We start from the raw sequence: 22,019 nt of genomic DNA on the forward strand, positions 1-22,019 counted from the left end.
ATGCATTGGCCAGCGCTGATTGGCCAGAGTACGGAACTCGACCAATCAGCGCTGGCTCTGCTGGAGGAGGCGGAGTCTAAGATCGCTCCACACCAGTCTCCATTCAGGTCCGACCTTAGACTCCGCCTCCTCCAGCAGAGCCAGCGCTGATTGGCCGAATTCCGTACTCTGGCCAATCAGCACTGGCTAATGCATTGTATTGGCTTGATGAAGCAGTGCTGAATGTGTGTGCTTAGCACACACATTCAGCTCTACTTCATCGGGCTAATAGAATGCATTGGCCAATCAGCGCTGGCCAATGCATTCTATTAGCGTGAACTGAGTTTGCACAGGGGTTCTAGTGCACCCTCGGCTCTGCTACATCAGATTGCTACATCTGATGTAGCAGTGCCGAGTGTGCATCAGATGTGTAGTTGAGCAAAACTGACTCAGCACTGCTAAGTATGCATTCGCATAGGAATGCATTGGCCAGCCTTCGGCCAATCAGCGCTGGCTCTGCCGGAGGAGGCGGAGTCTAAGGTCGGACCTGAATGGAGACTGGTGTGGAGCGACCTTAGACTCCGCCTCCTCCAGCAGAGCCAGCGCTGATTGGCCGAATTCCGTACTCTGGCCAATCAGCACTGGCTAATGCATTGTATTGGCTTGATGAAGCAGTGCTGAATGTGTGTGCTTAGCACACACATTCAGCTCTACTTCATCGGGCTAATAGAATGCATTGGCCAATCAGCGCTGGCCAATGCATTCTATTAGCGTGAACTGAGTTTGCACAGGGGTTCTAGTGCACCCTCGGCTCTGCTACATCAGATTGCTACATCTGATGTAGCAGTGCCGAGTGTGCATCAGATGTGTAGTTGAGCAAAACTGACTCAGCACTGCTAAGTCTCTGCATTCGCATAGGAATGCATTGGCCAGCCTTCGGCCAATCAGCGCTGGCTCTGCCGGAGGAGGCGGAGTCTAAGGTCGGACCTGAATGGAGACTGGTGTGGAGCGATCTTAGACTCCGCCTCCTCCAGCAGAGCCAGCGCTGATTGGTCGAGTTCCGTACTCTGGCCAATCAGCGCTGGCCAATGCATTCTATTAGCCCGATGAAGTAGAGCTGAATGTGTGTGCTTAGCACACACATTCAGCTCTACTTCATCAGGCTAATAGAATACATTGGCCAATCAGCGCTGGCCAATGCATTCTATTAGCTTGATGAAGCAGAGTGTGCACAAGGGTTCAAGCGCACCCTCGGCTCTGATGTAGCAGAGCTGAGGGTGCACAAGGGTTCAAGTGCACCCTCGGCTCTCCTACATCAGAGCCGAGGGTGCGCTTGAACCCTTGTGCAGCCTCGGCTCTGCTACATCAGAGCCGAGGGTGCGCTTGAACCCTTGTGCACACTCTGCTTCATCAAGCTAATAGAATGCATTGGCCAGCACTGATTGGCCAGAGTACGGAATTCGGCCAATCAGCGCTGGCCAATGCATCCCTATGGGAAAAAGTTTATCTCACAAAAATCACAATTACACACCCGATAGAGCCCCAAAAAGTTATTTTTAATAACATTCCCCCCTAAATAAAGGTTATCCCTAGCTATCCCTGCCTGTACAGCTATCCCTGTCTCATAGTCACAAAGTTCACATTCTCATATGACCCGGATTTGAAATCCACTATTCGTCTAAAATGGAGGTCACCTGATTTCGGCAGCCAATGACTTTTTCCAATTTTTTTCAATGCCCCCAGTGTCGTAGTTCCTGTCCCACCTCCCCTGCGCTGTTATTGGTGCAAAAAAGGCGCCAGGGAAGGTGGGAGGGGAATCGAATTTTGGCGCACTTTACCACGTGGTGTTCGATTCGATTCGAACATGGCGAACACCCTGATATCCGATCGAACATGTGTTCGATAGAACACTGTTCGCTCATCTCTAGATTTAAGCAAAGGCTACGTAGTAATAGTCATTGTGAGCAGCATCTCATTGTACGACTATTTTTGACATAACTCTGGAAACAATTTAATACTACTAGTACATTTTTTCACTCATGTAAATGTTCCTGATTAGAGATGAGTGAGTAGTATTTGATTGTGTAGGTATTCGATCGAATACTACGGTGTTCAAAATACTCGTACTCGATCGAGTACCACTCGCTGTTCGAATGGAAAAGTTCGATGCAGAACCAGCATTGATTGGCCGAATGCTATACAGTCGGCCAATCAACGCTGGTTCTTCTCCTACCTTTAGAAGTCTTCTCCATGCAGCTTCCCCGCGGCGTCTTCCGACGCTTCATTCACTCTGCCAGGCATCGGGCCTGGGCAGAGCCGACTGCGCATGTCCGCTTGTAGTGCGGGCATGCGCAGTCGGCTCTGCCCAGGCCCGATGCCTGGCAGAGTGAATTCAGAGCCAGAAGATGCTGCGGGGACGCTGCAAGGAGAAGACTGCACGGAGGATCCAGCCCAACCCTCACTCGTGGACTTGGTAAGTATAATTTGATCGAACGTTGCCTACCCCTGAAACGAGCATTTTCCCCCATAGACTATAATAGGGTTCGATATTCGATTCGAGTAGTCGAATATTGAGGGACTACTCGAAACGAATATCGAACCTCGAACATTTTACTGTTCGCTCATCTCTAGTCCTGATATCAGTCCATAAAATTGTGTTTCCCAAGCAGGGTTCAGTAAACTTAGAAGTTAAGCATGTGTTCCTTGGCAGAACACTTCACTCTAAATGCAAGGAATGGCAGATTCAATATTTGTTATTGGGTGGCCAAAGCATTCATCATGGGGTCTGCACACTCACCTTGACTATCTGGTTGTGTTCAGATAAGCGGTAAACGCTGGCCAACATCATGGTAAAATTGGTCCCCGTTATGCATCACATAATTTTTTCATTATTGAATTGCGTGACTGATGTGATAAAAATATTTATTTGCTGCCTATAACCCAAAGAACACCGTCCCTACTGTAAAGCATGGAGGTGGAAACATTATGTTTTGGGGTGTTTCTCTGCTAAGGGCACTGGACTACTTCACTGCATCAGTGGTAGCATGGATGGATCCATGTACTGTAAAATCATTAATGACAACCTCCTTCCCTCCATCAGGACATTAAAGGGATCCTATCATACCCTTTTTTTTTTCTGAGTAACACGTCTGAATAGCCTTAAGAAAGGCTATTCTTCTCTTACCTTTCGTTGTCTTCTCCGCGCTGCCGTTCTGTAGGAATCCCGATTCTTGTTGGTATGCAAATGAGTTCTCTTGCAGCACTGTGGGCGTCCCCAATGCTGCGAGAGAACTCTCTCCAGCGCTGCCTCCATCTTCATCAGCAGAGTCCTGTTCATTCGCTTCTTCCGGCGGTGGCTTGTAAATTCTAGGCCTCAGGCCTTGGACAGAGCAGACTGTGCATGCCCACAGGCCACGAGAAAATGGCCGCTTGCATACCGCTCTACTCTGCCCATTTGCATACCGACAAGAACCGGGATTCCTACAGAATGGTGGCGCAGAGAAGACAATGAAAGATAGGAGAAGAATAGCCTTCTTAAGGCTATTCTGGCGTGTTACTCAGAAAAGAAAGGGTTTGTATGATAGGATCCCTTTAAAAATGGGTAGTAGCTGGGTCTTCCAGAAGGACAATGACCCAAAACATACAGCCAAGTCAACAAAGAAGTGGCTCAAAAAGAAGCCCATTAAGGTCATGGAGTGGCCTAGCCAGTCTCCAGACCTTAATTCCATAGAAAATTCATGGAGGAAACTGAATCTCCGAGTTGCGTGATTTAGAGATGATCTGCAAAGAGGAGTGGACCAAAATTCAACAAGGATTTTTCCACCAAGCATTAAGTCTTGTTTGCCATAAGGATCAAATACTTATTTCTCTATGCAAAATGCTAATACATATATAAAAATTAACCTTCCCTTAAAATTATAGACTGTTCATGTCTCTGTCAGTGGGCAAACTTACAAAATCAGCAAGGGATCAAATACTTATTTCCTTCACTGTACAGCCTGAAAGTGAACTTGGACTTTAAACACGCTTAACATCTGATACCTGGTGTGATACATCATATAAAACCTAATATAGTAGGTGCTGTCAGTTCATCTTGTTTTCCATCTGTAGATCCCATCCTGCTACTTGCAACTTGTAACTTGCAACCAGTGTTGCCTGTAAACTGTGTGTTCCAGAAAGGAAGTAGCTGAAGTAACACACCAATTAGGATCCACAAACCCGATAAAAAGCTTTACCTGGGTGCAGAGTTTGGAATTTTTAACTCTATCATTTTCTCAGTTTATAGTGTAGAGAGAAGCTTGGTTGCAATTCTTGCTTACATAATGTAACATTGGATCTCATAAGGTGGACTTATACTGACTCCAAAACTCACAATAAAAACCTTGCAACAAATAGAAAAAGGTGTAAATAGAATACATGGTGCCGACCTTTTTAATATTTTTGTTACAGTTCTGCTGACTTCCAGTCCCCACTTTCTATCTCTAAAATGCCTACCAACTTCTCAGACTATACAATGTGCTTTGCTAGTCTGAGACATGTCCCTGTTCTTGGTTGATCTAAGGGAGTGTCTAATCTATTTATACTTTATTAGAAGGGGGGAAAATATGGTAAAATGAAAAAAGCAGCATGTTCATTTCAGCTCTAGATTCACAAACATGTTCCCTATATATTTAATATGGCAGAATAACACATGCAAAGAAAAATGCTGCAAAAACCGTGTTTTTTTGTGTTACTTTTTAGCTGCATTTCATAAACCTAAGAGCTGTTTATTTCAGCACTACAATTTCCGAGTTTTAGCTGTTTATGTGCTTGGAGACTTAAAATGATCCTGGTAATCTTGGGAATAATAGCCATAGATATTCTACACTTGTAGACTGTGTTTGTGCTGGCTATGCAGTTGTAGCAGTCAAGCACTGCTTTTTTATTTTTTAATAAAAATTGACCCTTAAGGCTTCATGTCAGAGAGTCACTAAAGCTGAGCAAAACCTTCATGTTCTAATTCTTCCAGACAAGTTGTCAAGACCGTACAGAGCCTCCATAAAATTACATGTGGCAGCTAAATGCGTCAAAATTTTTTATTACATTACTTACATGAAATATAAATCCTAATGTGCTGGTGACTAAAGTACCTTCATCAGGCTTCAGGAAGGTTTACGTCATGATGGCTAAGAAATGAACAATGTTACATTCATATATAATACATGAGACTAATGATGTATCATGGTTCTCTTGCATGCTGAAGGCTTCTGGTGATTATAACACTTGCTTTTGGCAAAATGACACACAGAATTATAGAAAATCTGAATTTTTGCAAGAAGCTTAATTCTGTATTTTTATGTTTTCTTTGTTGTCTTCAGCTGCAGATTGTGACTACTGCAGACTACTCATAGAAGACACATCTGCATAAATGATAACATTTTTTTAGCTAGAGTAACCCAATCACTAGCTCTTGTCTTACAGTATTATCCATATCCATTAACTGGAAAAAGTGTTCCACCTACACACATATGACCAAGTACAACTTCTGTTACATCTAGCTATCACTTTTTTTTTTGCCAAGCAGCATTACTGCCAGTAGTAATAGTATATATATATAACCTTTTTTATGTGTTGTATGGAAACATGTACAGCAGTATTAAAAATGTCAACGGGTTAAAAAAAAAAAGTTAAAAATCATTCTAATAAGTTTTATTTGTCAACATGCAAATGACCTGGAAATATTACACATTCAATTTCAAATCAAAGCAATACAAAAGTTATCCAGTTTGTGTTACTCATTTACAGGAAGTAGAAGTGCCAGCATTTTTATTAAAAAAAAGATCAAAAATGTAAAATATATACTCTTAAATTTTTTTTAAATTTCACTTTACTTTTAATTACCAATGTAATATTTAGCGGCATAATTATTGTTTCTGAGAACTGCTTGACATCTGGGTTGCATGAAGTTGACCACCTTCTGACACCTCTGAACATAAATTCCAGTCCAAGAACATTAAGACTACATTCCATAGTTCTTCATTTTTTTAGGCTTTGCATCAGAAAGCACATTATTTTTATGTCACCCAACAAGTTCTTCAAAGAATTGAGGTTTGGGCATTGGGCTGGCCATTTCATTACCTCAATCCTGTTTGTCTGTAACCATTATGTTTTTCACTTATTGGTATGATTTGGTTCACTGTTTTGTTGAAACATCCATTTCAAGGTCATTTCTACTTCAACATATTGTAATTTGGTCTCCTCAAGTATTTTGATATGTTCAAACTTATCCATGATCTCTCGAATGTGAAAAATATGATTTGTGTACCACTATGCTTTACTGTGTACTATGGATTGAATCAGAGCTTGGGAGTTATCTGACATACTGCTTGTGGCCACTAAATCCAAAAAGAATAATTTTGAAATTTGATTTTCATCAGTCCACAAAATGTTTCTTCTTAGGACAAGCAATGTAGGTATTCATTGGCAAATTTTAAACTATTCTGGGCATCTCTTTTTCCAACAACAGGATGTAAGTAGCTGCTGGTGAACCCTGGGAGGAAGGGAATGACAAGACTTTGAATCCTAAGCTGAACCTGTCCCTGCCTACTTGCTTTGCTGCCTTAGATGGCAGAGGACAGCTGGGCGGCAGTCCCTTCTTATGATATAGGTTATAAAACAGAACAAAGATAAGACAAACAAGAACAAAGGGAGTTCAGCTAGCCAAAGGTCGAGCATCGCAGCACAGAATCAAAATCCAAGAGAGTAGTCACAAGAAAAGCCAAAGATAAGAAATGTAAATACAAACAGTAATAGTATAGATCCAGCATGCACAGAAAGGCAAACAGCAAGCAATAAGGTGAGGGTGGGAAAACAATATATAGGAAGAAAGAACCCACCCCAGAATTTATTGGAATAAAAGATGTTAATCACACAAGTAAGGCTAAGATTAACTATTAGAGGAGCAGAGGGAAACAAAGGTATAAGAGATGGGTGTGGTGGAAAATCAATTACATAGGTGAGAGAATAGAACAATGTTCAGACAGTACAAAAAGAACCTAAAGCAAAGAATCATAGCCAGACACAACTCCTACCAGCATCACTTAATTGTCTTCTTTTTGTGGCAGTCCTCACTGATAACTTAAGATCTTTAAGTAGATGACCATTGGCTGAGCCTTTGCCATTATTGCTATTTTTCGATTAGTGCGAATAGTAGTTTCCCACTTCCTTCCACATCTTTCAGGTTTTGCTCTTAATGTCCTTGCTCTATATGTCTTTCCCTCTCCAGTCAACTAGTCAACTTTTTGATTAAACATTTTTCATCAGAACAATGTCTGGAATGGCCGATTATCACCAGAAATTCTGAAGTAAATGTACTATAAACAACATCTGCAACATTTACCACCCTCCTACTTTACAGGGGTTCTCCCATCTCAGTCTTTCAGCCAGGCAGCATGTAGTGTCTGCTTCTCAATTCTACTTCTCTCCCCCTCCCTCCTGCTGAATGGGACAAACAACACTTCTGCAGATCAGATATTATACAGATTCTTTTTGAGAACGGACTCAGTATTATCTGTGTGTTTACAGAGAGTGATAACAGTCTTGGCTTTATCACGCAAAGTGCAATTATCTAAATGATTGTCCTGCCACTGAGCAAGTGATGTCACTTGTCCTATCGCCCAGGTCCGTGGTTATAGTAACACAGTGTATACAATGGGAGGAATAAGGTCACCTAGCAGGCAAACAAAGCAGCATTTCTAAAGCAGTATATTTAGGATAAGTCTTCAATTTACATAAGCTACCAGTATAGATAGGATCTTTGAGATGGGACAACCCCTTTAACTAGGGTTGCAAAAATTCACACCTGTTATTCCACAGAATGAATGAATATCTTCATTAATTTAACCCTACACTGCTAGTATTGTGAATAAGCCCTTTCAATTAATTTACTCAGAATCAGTAGCATGTTGCATACCTACTGTATAATGTTGGCTCTGGTCTTTTTTTCTATTACATTTTCACTTTATTAACACTACAGTGAACAACAGGCCATTGCCCAGCCATTTTGAGAACACGTTTGTTTATTCATGTAACAATTTTTTGACTGACCAAATTATTCACTTTGTAGAGATATCACTTTTACCAAAACATTGATTAATCAGGTTAATGTTGGAAAGCCATTTTTTGAACAGTATTGTATAATACAAAAACTCACAGGAAAGTCATTGTGAATATGATAAGCATATTAAATATATTATTTTAAAATAATATATTTTATTTATTAATATAATTGATAAATATTATATTATTAGTCAAATAATAGCCAACAATTCTTATTTTCTGTATTCTATTTTAAAAAATATAAATGCTAATCTGTGCATTATTGTAGGAGAACAGTATAAAATAAGAATGCAGTTTAATGGAAGGAAGATGGAATTTCATCTGCTTACAGTAGTATTAGTTTACTAGAGTCGAAACTGGATATGCAGAAAAAATAAAAATAAAAATATCTTTATTCTATTCTTTTTATAGTTTACAGATGCTTTTATTTGTTATAAGTTACTGTCAATGATCTCAGGCTTAGACATTGTACCTTGTCCAGACAATCTGAACAAACTGGTCTGTGTCTATATGGTCACTCTGCTATTGAAATTAATGGAGATTCATAATGTTCAGTAGAGAAGAAAAAACTTTGCCAAAGTTGGCATACAGCATTGGAGGAATATAGGTAACAGACAAATGAAAAAGTTTATGCATGGATGCATACTGTAAAGAAACATAGGACACAAGTTTTGGTGATGGCAAAAATACCCCTTTACAGTATACAGTAGAAGAATTCTGATCTTTAAGATTAAAGAGGTGTTCTGAGCTCAAGGATCAAATTCAAAGTCGTAGCTTAACCTAAATTGTTTTACCTTATACATTGCTTTATCTATCTTGATAGCTGAATATGGATCATTCAGTCTTTACATCTAGGTTTACTCTACTTCTTCTTCTTGTTGCAGTGGTCCCTGCCCCAGACACTTCTATTCCCTTCCCTTTACTGTGATTGATGGCTAATTGAATGTCAGCAGTGGCATAACTAAAGTCTTGTGGGTCCCGGTACAATCTTTTGTCCAAGGCCCCCTACCTCGTCCCTACAGCGAATTCTTGATAGTGATAGTTACGGCTACTAAGGAGTTCAATCAACCTTAGTGTGGTTAGGATAGTCTGTTAGTTTATGGGTCAGATGGAAGTTTCGATCTCACTACCGATGGTAGTGCTTATGGGCCCCCAAGGCTCCTGGGCCCCGGTGCGACTGCACCCCCTCAAGTTATGTCCCTGACTATAAGCTTTGCAAAATGCCTTCAGCCGCTGAGCCCCGATAATAGATAGAACAGTGCTTGATCATGCCCCTGCATGTAAATCCAAAGATGACTGTATGCCATCTAGTTTCAGAAGCAGCTGTCCTAATCTGTCCATCACACAGGCTAAACCTGCCCACCAACGTGAAGGCAGGAGAGCGGTGAAACTCTTAGGGTATGTTCACACTGCAGAATTTGATGAGACTTTGAGGTGGATATTACCTCAATATCAACACCAAATTCCAGCCTGCAGAAATTGAACACCATGCTATATCTTTAAACCTGCATGACATCTGTTGGGTTTTTATTATAGGATTCCGAGTCAAAATCCACTGCCAAAAAACTCTGTGTGAACTAGCCCTTAAAGGGAACCAGTCACAATAATATGAAGGCAAGATGTTATAGAGTAGGAGGAGCTGGGCAGGTCAATATATATTTTTGTAGGAAAAGATTTAACATAACTTATTGATCAAAGTACCAACTCTCACTATGCATAGGAGTCCAGGGGGTAGTCCTAGTCAGTGATTGTATGTATGTATGCATGCTCATATAGGCAAGGCTGTCAATCATTGAGTGAGACCGCCCACAAGACTCCTTAGCTCAAAATGAGCAGGAATTTAATTTAATAACATACAAGGTAGACTTAAACTTTTTCCATAAAACTATATATTGATTCGCATAGTTCTGCCCTATGACATAATGCTGGTAGATTAGATTGTCTTTTCATGGTGACAGTTTCCCTTTAAGTTGTCCATTTTTAACAGCTGACCAGAATTCTGATTTGGACTCCCCTGTAAAACTAGGAAAAAATCATCAAGTTCTCAAATCCCCGTTTAGCTATGGTTTTGCTCTGTACATACAGGAAAGGTAACTTTATTGTTGTGCACTGGAACTAAGTAGAGAGTTTCCAACCATGAACATCAGTAAGCTCCAGGATGGTTCCTGTACACATACCAGTGCCCTAAAAATGAGCGGGATGTATAAGCCAGTTGTTGGTATAAAAATGGGCACAGATTTTTGTTATCTAAAGGGAGCCTTTCACCTTTTACCAGGATGCCCTTATGCTGTTTTGATATACAACCCCAAACCTGTTATTCTCATTCCATTTATCCATCTGTTAACTACTAGAGATGAGCGAGTAGTACTCGATCGAGTAGGTATTCGATCAAATACTACTGTATTCGAAATACTCGTACTCGATCAAGTACCACTCGCTATTCGAATGTAAAAGTTCGATGCAGAACCAGCATTGATTGGCCGAATGCTATGCAGTCGGCCAGTCAACGCTGGTTCTTCTCCTACCTTTAGAAGTCATCTCCTTGCAGCTTCCCCGCAGCATCTTCCGGCTCTGAATTCACTCTGCCAGGCATCGGGCCTGGACAGAGCCGACTGCACATGTCCGCTTATAGTGCGGACATGCGCAGTCGGCTCTGCCCATGCCCGATGCCTGGCAGAGTGAATTCAGAGCTGGAAGATGCCGCGGGGACGCTGCAAGGAGAAGACTTCTCGGAGGATCCAGCTCGACCCTCACTCGTGGACTTGGTAAGTATAATTTGATCGAATGTTACCTACCCCTGAAACGAGCATTTTCCCCCCATAGACTATAATAGGGTTCGATATTCGATTTGAATAGTCGAATATTGAGGGGCTACTTGAAACGAATATCAAACCTCGAACATTTTACTGTTCGCTCATCTCTATTAACTAGTATAATATGTTTATAAATTACCAGGGACTAGTCCTGGATCTCCAGTGGTTCCCATTGCACACACATTGTGTTGTGGAAGTCAATGACATCACAGCTCGTGTCACTTCACAAGGAAGCAAAATGTACTATCCTCTTCTTCAATGCGCATGCGCTGGTAGCCTCTAGAGATGAGTGCGGAGCAATTTCTGGTAAATGAGAACATATTAAGACAACTGGGACTGAGGTTTCCAGGTTTGGGGCCCTATACTCCAACTGCATAGGAATATGCTTCTAGCTTAGGGGCCCCAATCATGTTGACAGGTTCCCATTAATCATCAGAGCTGCCTGGTTTACTCAGCCCTGAGTTTCCTAGGATTTGAAGTGTATTTCTTTGTGTAGCAGTGTAGTGTACACAGCGACATATACATAAGCCCTGTATTATTGTCCTTTAATATTCACAGTTACATTGACAGCAGCATAGTTTTCTATAAATGGTAACACTACACACGTAAGCTCTAGAGGATACCAGTGATTTATTCTGTGAATCAATCAATATGTATTGAGTTTTGGCCCAATCTTTATTGTTTAAGATCCTGAAACATTTTCAGTTAAAAAAAATGAAACCTAGCTGATATTCTTCAATTCGCATTTCATCTCTGGAAGCTGAGCCTCCAAGGACACACACTGCATTGATAATGTCGGGAATGGCGTAGAAGTAAAAGACGAAGATATCTGTGGTCATAATGCAACCTGTGTCATCACATCTGTTTCTAAGCAACCTCATGCACAGTATAAATGTGGAGAATCCCAATTTGTGTCTGGCACAGGCAATGTAATGACTACGATAGACGACATTACTGCCTTTATTGACCTCACTGAGAATGAGGGTAATAAGAATACGATTTGACTGACGTAGACCAGGCTTATGCAGGCTCTGGCTCCCTGCTTTTGTAGAACTATAAGTGCCAGCATTTCCTTTCATCAATTATCTGGCAGAACATTATGAATAAACCTGTCTCAGCATATGACTGCTTAAGTATATATTTCTTGTGTGTTGAGATGGGACCAGGAAATAGGTGCAAGAACAGGAGCAAAGGAGGATTGGTGAGATATGTGTTGTTTCTTGAAGTAAACCTATTCTTTCTGTTTCAACGAGTTTCAAACTGGCAGTCCACTCTTAACTCTGCAAAGATGTACCAGCATGTCCTTGCAGTGTTAAACAGCTGCATGAAATCATGTATCTGCAGAATTGGGGAGCCATCTATAACTACAGCCATAACTCCTATACAGAAGGCAGGGATGGTTTATTACCTGTCTTCCTGATTGCAGTATACACAGATCTCAATGTACGCTCTCTTTACAACTATGGGAGCCACCATGATGCGCCGGTGATCTGAGAATGTTAGAACTGCTGGGTCCTAGAGGATCCAGATCAACTCTGCAGTGATGAACAGGAGGCTGAATTCTTCCTGTAACTGGGGGTAAATGTAGCAGCCCCAGTTTCATGCTAAATTAGCCTCTCCCTTCCCACCAAAAAAAGAAAAAACTGTTAAAGTCCCCCCACAGGTATATAATGACAATATGGGGGCTCAATGTGAAAAAAATAAATAAATAAAAAAACAAATGAAAGTAAAATAAGTAAAAATAATAATACACCAATATCACAGCTACATCACAGATTCTAGTCTCATCCCCGACACCACAATACCAAATTAAAATTACCATAACAGAGATGGAAAAATATTTAACATCTTTTTAAGTAGCACTTGTTGCTATTAAAAAATAAAGCATGTGAAACAGACATTCTTTCCCTCCTTTTTTGTTTACATTTTCACAGATATAAAAAAAAGAAAAAACATACAAAAATAAAAATAACTTAAAAATAAAGTGCTATGTGTTACTGTAGAGAGAGAAAAAAAATTAGTTGAATAACCCAAATGAAAAAAATCTTATAGCCTTCAAAACTATAGGTATGATTTAGTCGTAGGTGGCCACCTCAAAATCCGGCCCAAAAAACGGCTAGCCGCGACTGGATGCTGGTGCAGTGCATACAGTGCATCGGCATCCAGTCGCGGCATTCCACTCCAGATTAGGCCCAATTGAATTGGCCTAGTCGGGAGGGAGTGTTGCGAGGTGGACGTCCATGGCTGAATCAGCAGCCTGAAGAAGGGCATGTTGCTTCTTTTTTTCCGCAAGTGGGAACAAAGCGCTCGCGGAAAAAGGAAATGACCGGCTCCCATTGATTTCAATGAGAGACGTTTTCTTTGAGCCGGATTTTGATGCAAATTCCAAGTCAAAATCCTGACCAAAAATCTCCCGTGTGAACTTACCCTAAATGTAGTGTTTCCACTTAAAATCTTGGCTGTTTCACTGACCTTTTCAAGTTACTTGAGGTGGTGAAACGAAGCATAAATGAAGTATCATATCAGATGGAACAAAGGGGGGAGGAAAATGTCTGGTTCAACTTGCAGGATATATAGAAAAATGATGTAACTCACGTTCTGGAAAGGGTAATGCACGGAGAGTTCTTGCGGCCCAAGAAACTTGTAATCAGGAACTTCTTAAGATATAAAACTCCAGCATAAACATCTTTTTCATAAAATATAACTTTTAATGGAAAAATAAGTTTAAAAAATTCACAAGTGTCTCTTAAGCAACCCCTGAAAAACAGGATATGCTGTGCAGTGGACTACATTGAGTAGCTAGCAGACATAGCAGACACTGACTGACGCGTTTCGACACATGAAGTATGTATGTATGTGTATTTTATTTTATGTATCTATTTGAATATCACTGTAAAGTTTTGTACTTATGCCACTTGATCAGTAGTATATAAAATAGACAAATACTAGGGAGCCGTCGACACAGGGGAACTGATTGTGTAAAATAGATTTTTGATAAATTTTGGGCACCTGCATAAAACATAGAACATAGTGTAGAATATGTTTTTGGATCTCTAGAAAACGCTAATGTGAATATCTTACAGTGCCACAACCAAAGACACAAGTGCTGTAAAATAATACATTGCTGATTTTGGATGGTGTTGGTTACTTGACCCATCATACATCTGTGAGAGCATCCAACGTAATTTATTATCAATTATGATGGACAAAAACCATCTCAGTCTGCGGATCGCAAAATTCAGCTTAATTATCGTTAATGAGAACATTTCTAGCGAGTGAAATTGTCATAAATCACGGTTAAGTAAGTAATTTTCTCATGATCATTAACTCTTTTCTATTCCGGTGGCATTAGGTATTACATACTTTAAGCAGCTTTCAGATAAAATTAAGCCATGGCTGGTCAGAATGCAACATCATGATGGAAAAAGAAGCCGTTCATCTAGATGATTGCTATCACTGAGTGACCCAGGACTCTGTACAAGGAGAATTAAAGACGTTGCGTACGCTTTGCACCAATTTGCAGCAACAGCATTTACTCCGTGCCAAGTTCACTTTTCTTCTGTGCAGAGATTAATTTTATTCTGGACATTTCTGCCAAGATCCAAATTAGAAAATGAAGATGAGTAACTCCATATGGACGCTTTGTGGTTTGCATTCATTTCTATAACACAATCAATCCTAATTGCCCACTATGTAGTTATTGCATATAAGCCCTTATAAGCTCTACTTCTCTGTATCAAACTATTGGAAAATAACAAGGCTTATGTTCACATTTTCACATTTTCTCAGTATTGTTTTGTGACGAGTGTTCAATCATTTCTTTAACCCCTTAAAGATCGAGCCAATTATCATTTTTGCATTTCCGTTTTTCTATCCTAACATTTCAAGAGTCATAATTTTTTTCATTTTTAAATTTTTCAGTTCATAGTCACATGATGGCTTATTATTTGCAAAACAAATTGTGCTTTGTAATGACACCATTCAATATGCTGTACAATGTACTAGAAAGCTGAAAAAAAATCTCAGAATGAGGTATAATTGGGAAAAAAACACATTTGCGCCAATTTCATATGGGTATAGTTTTTACAGTATTCACTGTGTGGTAAAAATAACTTGTTACCTGTATGCTATGGGTCAGTACGATCACGGCGCTACCAAATTTATATAATATTTGTAATGTTTTGATACCTTTTAAAAAATAAAAACTCTGCAAAATAAAAAAAAATGTGTCGCCACATTCAACTGTAACTTTTCTTATTTACAAGTATGGAGCTGGGTAGGGTGTCTTTCTATGCTGGATAAGATGATGTTTTTGTTGATACTATTTGGCGGACGGTGATGATGGTTTGATCACTTTTTATTCCATTTTTTTAGGCAAGGTGTTAACAAAAACACCATTTGGCTATTTTTTTTTTTTTTACCTCGTGGCCCCATTCACCATATGGGATAAATATTTTAATAGTTTGGTCATTTTTGAGTGTGGAAATCCCTATAGTGTTTAAGTTTACTTTTGCATATTTATTTTTATATGTGATCTAGGGAAAGGGGGGGGGATTTAAACTTTTGTGTTTTTTAAATACTTGTAAAAAAAAAAAAAATGTTCTACTTTTACTTTAATGTTCAGACCCCCTAGGGACCTAGAACCCTAGGGAGACTGATCGCTCATACTATTCACTGTAATACTAATGTATAGTAAAATCCATTCACTTCTATTACACACAGCGTGTTATAGAATTGACGTAATGACAAGTCTGGAAGCCTTCAATAGGCTCCCAGCTGTCATGGCAACTGATCACCACCCTCCGATAATCAGGAGGGCGGCGATTGGTCAAAGATGGAGGAGCCCATGGTGCTTGCACACTTTAGATGCTGTGGTCCCATTTAACAGCTGTGATTGATGTCGGCACCAATCACAGTTGTTAGTGATGGGTCCAGGCTGTATTATACAGCCAACATCTGCTGTGTATAGAGAGAGCTCAGCTCTTGACCCCTCTCCATACATCTCCATGCAACCAAGGACATACTATTATACCCTTGGGTGTTAAGGGGTTAAATATATTAACTCTCTGACTTGCTTAACCCCCTAACAATCACATTAAAATTGTAAAAACTCTCCTGAAGATGTCTCTTTTTATTGTAGATTGTTCATTGCCCACAGAAATCATTTTAACCATTTAGTGATCAAACGATTTTAGCATTAACACAATAGTGTTTTATCTTTTTCTACATTCCTACCTTCCTAACTTTTTAATTGTAATTTCAATGTAGCTTTATGAGGAATGAAAACATGTTTGAAAGCTTAGCTACACTTTAAGATCACATTCCTCAAAACATGCCGTATGAGTGATGTTGACAAAAGTATTTTATCACCCCCTTTACCATTTCTTCCTTTGTATAGTGTTCTGAACTGGTGAAAAAGTTATCAACAAAACAACTTACTATAGATGCCTATTCTGCTAGTATTTTTGCCATTTGGGGCTAAGGCTCCATATAGAGGGCCGTAGCAATAAAGCCCTGTGGGAAAAACTGTGGCGACAACGTGGGAAAAAAAAACATGTTTCCCTATAGGTATAATGGAAGCAGAAAGTCCAGAGAGGAAACCTCTGAAGACTTCCTGTGAAAAGCACTGCGTGAAAAACCATGATGCATTCCCGCTACAGTTTTTCCCACAATGCTTTTTTGCTGTGGCCGCTCGTATGTTGCTAAACCAGATTGTTGCAACCTTAGAAGAATTCTGTATAATCACTTCTATCAAACCTCCTTACCAACCAGTAATGAATGTCTTACAGTTTTCGAAGCAATGATTTAGTGTAATTCTCTCTTTTTTTATATACACAGGGGTGTGTTATGCTGAATTTGGAGTACGTGTTCCCAAAACAACAGGATCTGCTTACACATACAGCTATGTCACTGTTGGTGAATTTGTGGCATTTTTCATTGGATGGAACTTAATCCTAGAATATCTCATTGGCACAGCAGCCGGAGCGAGCGCCCTAAGTAGCATGTTTGACTCCCTTGCCAATCACACGATCAGCCACTGGATGATTGAGAGTGTGGGAACGTTAAACGGATTAGGTAAGGATTTGGCTGTAAATGTATTTAGCTTTGCTGATGAAACCTATTTCCATGTGACTATTGTTCTAGTATCAATAATAATTTCCATTGTTGCCCACGTTTATTAAATTGTTTAGCAAGATATTGGTTAATTAGCTCATTATTTTTTAATTAGGGATAGTTAATTGTTATTTTCATTTTATGTTTCAGTAAATGTAAATAATAAATATGCATTATGACTATAATTAGAAGATGTTGCTTACATATCCAGGATAACATAGATAATATTGTCTGTAAATTGTGAATATCCTTTAACTCTGTTGGGGAACATCATAGAATATTTACAGTGCATTTCATCAATTAAATCCTACCTCTGACATCGATATACTACATGGATTATTTACTAATGCAAGTATGTTCTAATTCATAATATAAGTACATTGATGACGATGAATAAAAATAGAATCTCTATTAGAGATGAGCGAACACTAAAATGTTCGAGGTTCGAAATTCGATTCGAACAGCCGCTCAATGTTCGTGTGTTCGAATGGGTTTCGAACCCCATTATAGTCTATGGGGAACAGATACTCGTTAAGGGGGAAACCCAAATCCGTGTCTGGAGGGTCACCAAGTCCACTATGACACCCCAGGAAATGATGCCAACACCTCTGGAATGACACTGGGACAGCAGGGGAAGCATGTCTGGGGGCATCTAACACACCAAAGACCCTCTATTACCCCAACATCACAGCCTAACAACTACACACTTTACACACTCAATACCACCTCTCTGACAGTAGGAAAACACCTTGAAACATGTGTATTTGGCACTTGCAGTGAGGAGAGCTTGTCACCAGCAGTGAATTTGGCCCTTGTAGTAAGTTGAGGTTGGCACCAACATTTGTTTTGAAAATCAGGGTGGATTGAGCCTCTAACCAGCAGAGTTTGGGCAAATTCATGGTGGAGGGAGCCTCTAAACACCCCAGTTTGGGCAAATTCATGGTGGAGGGAGCCTCTAAAAACCCCAGTTTGGACCAATTCATGGTGGAGGGAGCCTCTAACCAGCCCAGTGTGGGCAAATTCATGGTGGAGGGAGCCTCTAAAAAACCCAGTTTGGACCAATTCATGGTGGAGGGAGCCTCTAACCAGCCCAGTTTGGGCAAATTCATGGTGGAGGGAGCCTCTAAAAAACCCAGTTTGGACCAATTCATGGTGGAGGGAGCCTCTAACCAGCCCAGTTTGGGCAAATTCATGGTGGAGGGAGCCTCTAAAAAACCCAGTTTGGACCAATTCATGGTGGAGGGAGCCTCTAACCAGCCCAGTTTGGGCAAATTCATGGTGGAGGGAGCCTCTAAACAGCCCAGTTTGGGCAAATTCATGGTGGAGGGAGCCTCTAAACAGCCCAGTTTGGGCAAATTCATGGTGGAGGGAGCCTCTAAACAGCCCAGTTTGGACCAATTCATGGTGGAGGGAGCCTCTAAAAAACCCAGTTTGGACCAATTCATGGTGGAGGGAGCCTCTAAACAGCCCAGTTTGGGCAAATTCATGGTGGAGGGAGCCTCTAACCAGCCCAGTTTGGACCAATTCATGGTGGAGGGAGCCTCTAACCAGCCCAGTTTGGGCAAATTCATGGTGGAGGGAGCCTCTAAACAGCCCAGTTTGGACCAATTCATGGTGGAGGGAGCCTCTAAAAAACCCAGTTTGGACCAATTCATGGTGGAGGGAGCCTCTAAACAGCCCAGTTTGGGCAAATTCATGGTGGAGGGAGCCTCTAACCAGCCCAGTTTGGACCAATTAATGGTGGAGGGAGCCTCTAAACAGCCAAGTTTTGGGAAATTCATGGTGGAGGGAGCCTCTAACCAGCCCAGTTTGGACCAATTCATGGTGGAGGGAGCCTCTAAACAGCCCAGTTTGGGCAAATTCATGGTGGAGGGAGCCTCTAAAAAACCCAGTTTGGACCAATTCATGGTGGAGGGAGCCTCTAACCAGCCCAGTTTGGACCAATTCATGGTGGAGGGAGCCTCTAAACAGCCAAGTTTGGACCAATTCATGGTGGAGGGAGCCTCTAAAAACCCCAGTTTGGACCAATTCATGGTGGAGGGAGCCTCTAACCAGCCCAGTTTGGGCAAATTCATGGTGGAGGGAGCCTCTAAACAGCCCAGTTTGGGCAAATTCATGGTGGAGGGAGCCTCTAACCAGCCCAGTTTGGACCAATTAATGGTGGAGGGAGCCGCTAAACAGCCCAGTTTGGACCAATTCATGGTGGAGGGAGCCTCTAAAAACCCCAGTTTGGACCAATTCATGGTGGAGGGAGCCTCTAAAAAACCCAGTTTGGACCAATTCATGGTGGAGGGAGCCTCTAACCAGCCCAGTTTGGACCAATTAATGGTGGAGGGAGCCTCTAAACAGCCAAGTTTGGACCAATTCATGGTGGAGGGAGCCTCTAAAAACCCCAGTTTGGACCAATTCATGGTGGAGGGAGCCTCTAACCAGCCCAGTTTGGGCAAATTCATGGTGGAGGGAGCCTCTAAACAGCCCAGTTTGGGCAAATTCATGGTGGAGGGAGCCTCTAACCAGCCCAGTTTGGACCAATTAATGGTGGAGGGAGCCACTAAACAGCCCAGTTTGGACCAATTCATGGTGGAGGGAGCCTCTAAAAAACCCAGTTTGGACCAATTCATGGTGGAGGGAGCCTCTAAACAGCCCATTTTGGGCAAATTCATGGTGGAGGGAGCCTCTAACCAGCCCAGTTTGGACCAATTCATGGTGGAGGGAGCCTCTAACCAGCCCAGTTTGGGCAAATTCATGGTGGAGGGAGCCTCTAAACAGCCCAGTTTGGACCAATTCATGGTGGAGGGAGCCTCTAAAAAACCCAGTTTGGACCAATTCATGGTGGAGGGAGCCTCTAAACAGCCCAGTTTGGGCAAATTCATGGTGGAGGGAGCCTCTAACCAGCCCAGTTTGGACCAATTAATGGTGGAGGGAGCCTCTAAACAGCCAAGTTTTGGGAAATTCATGGTGGAGGGAGCCTCTAACCAGCCCAGTTTGGACCAATTCATGGTGGAGGGAGCCTCTAAACAGCCCAGTTTGGGCAAATTCATGGTGGAGGGAGCCTCTAAAAAACCCAGTTTGGACCAATTCATGGTGGAGGGAGCCTCTAACCAGCCCAGTTTGGACCAATTAATGGTGGAGGGAGCCTCTAAACAGCCAAGTTTGGACCAATTCATGGTGGAGGGAGCCTCTAAAAACCCCAGTTTGGACCAATTCATGGTGGAGGGAGCCTCTAACCAGCCCAGTTTGGGCAAATTCATGGTGGAGGGAGCCTCTAAACAGCCCAGTTTGGGCAAATTCATGGTGGAGGGAGCCTCTAACCAGCCCAGTTTGGACCAATTAATGGTGGAGGGAGCCGCTAAACAGCCCAGTTTGGACCAATTCATGGTGGAGGGAGCCTCTAAAAACCCCAGTTTGGACCAATTCATGGTGGAGGGAGCCTCTAAAAAACCCAGTTTGGACCAATTCATGGTGGAGGGAGCCTCTAACCAGCCCAGTTTGGACCAATTAATGGTGGAGGGAGCCTCTAAACAGCCAAGTTTGGACCAATTCATGGTGGAGGGAGCCTCTAAAAACCCCAGTTTGGACCAATTCATGGTGGAGGGAGCCTCTAACCAGCCCAGTTTGGGCAAATTCATGGTGGAGGGAGCCTCTAAACAGCCCAGTTTGGGCAAATTCATGGTGGAGGGAGCCTCTAACCAGCCCAGTTTGGACCAATTAATGGTGGAGGGAGCCGCTAAACAGCCCAGTTTGGACCAATTCATGGTGGAGGGAGCCTCTAAAAACCCCAGTTTGGACCAATTCATGGTGGAGGGAGCCTCTAAACAGCCCAGTTTGGGCAAATTCATGGTGGAGGGAGCCTCTAACCAGCAGAGTTGGTGGAAATCAGGGTGGAGGGAGCCTCTAACCAGCAGAGTTGGGGGAAATCAGGGTGGAGGGAGCCTAGTATTAGCAGAATTGTGCAACGCTTATGGTGGATGAGTATGAGGATGCGGAGGAATTGGAGAGGTTGAGTACAGACATGGAGTTTCATGTTGGGGTGCTTTACACAGGTGGGCACAAAAATGACGGCTCTACCCAGTGGTGGTTCATTTTTATCAAAGTGAGCCGGTCGGCACTCTCAGCTGACAGACGGGTGCGCTTGTCAGTGATGATGCCACCGGCTGCACTGAACACCCTCTCAGATAGGACGCTGGCGGCAGGACAGGACAGCACCTCCAAGGCATATAGGGCAAGTTCAAGCCACAGGTCCAACTTCGACACCCAATACGTGTAGGGCGCAGAGGGGTCGGAGAGGACAGGGCTGTGGTCGGAAAGGTATTCCCGCAACATGCGCCTATACTTCTCACGCCTGGTGACACTAGGACCCTCCGTGGCGGCACTTTGGCGAGGGGGTGCCATCAAGGTGTCCCAGACCTTAGACAGTGTGCCCCTCGTTTGTGTGGACCGGTGAGAACTTGGTTGCCTACTGGAGGAACTGCCCTCCCTGCCGCCAAAGTCACATGCTGGAAACATCTCCATCATATTCTGCACCAATTGCCTGTGGCAAGCATTGATGCGATTGGCCCTCCCCTCTACCGGAATAAAAGACGAGATGTTGTTTTTATACCGGGGGTCAAGGATAGCAAAGATCCAGTACTGGTTGTCCTCCATGATTTTGACAATACGCTTGTCGGTTGTAAAGCACCCCAACATGAACTCAGCCATGTCTGCCACAGTGTTAGTTGGCATGACTCCTCTGGCCCCACCGGAAAGTTCAATCTCCATTTCCTCCTCATCCTCCATGTCTACCCATCCGCGCTGCAACAATGGGACGATTCGAAGTTGCCCGGAAGCCTCCTGTATCACCATCACATCATCGGACAACTCTTCTTCCTCCTCCTCCTCCTCCTCCTCCTCCTCCTCCATTAAACGCAGTGAAGCGGACAGATGTGTGGACCTACTCTCCAGCTGTGACGGATCGGATGCTATCCCTAACTCCTCTGTGTGATCTGAGTTATCCCTGATGTCAATCAGGGATTCTCT

The 22,019-nt window shown here is 42.2% G+C and overlaps 1 protein-coding gene across 1 annotated transcript in view; it reads left to right on the top strand.

Moving 5' to 3' along the window:
- Positions 1 to 22,019, top strand: part of SLC7A14 (solute carrier family 7 member 14) — a 117,955-nt gene that overhangs the window by 74,951 nt on the left and 20,985 nt on the right. The window contains exon 3 of the mRNA XM_075268703.1: positions 16,728 to 16,964. Within this exon, the coding sequence (XP_075124804.1) occupies positions 16,728 to 16,964 (237 nt within the window). The remainder of the gene's footprint in view (positions 1 to 16,727; positions 16,965 to 22,019) is intronic.

Source organism: Leptodactylus fuscus, chromosome 3, assembly GCF_031893055.1.
Source record: "Leptodactylus fuscus isolate aLepFus1 chromosome 3, aLepFus1.hap2, whole genome shotgun sequence".
Taxonomy (NCBI): Eukaryota; Metazoa; Chordata; class Amphibia; order Anura; family Leptodactylidae; genus Leptodactylus; species Leptodactylus fuscus.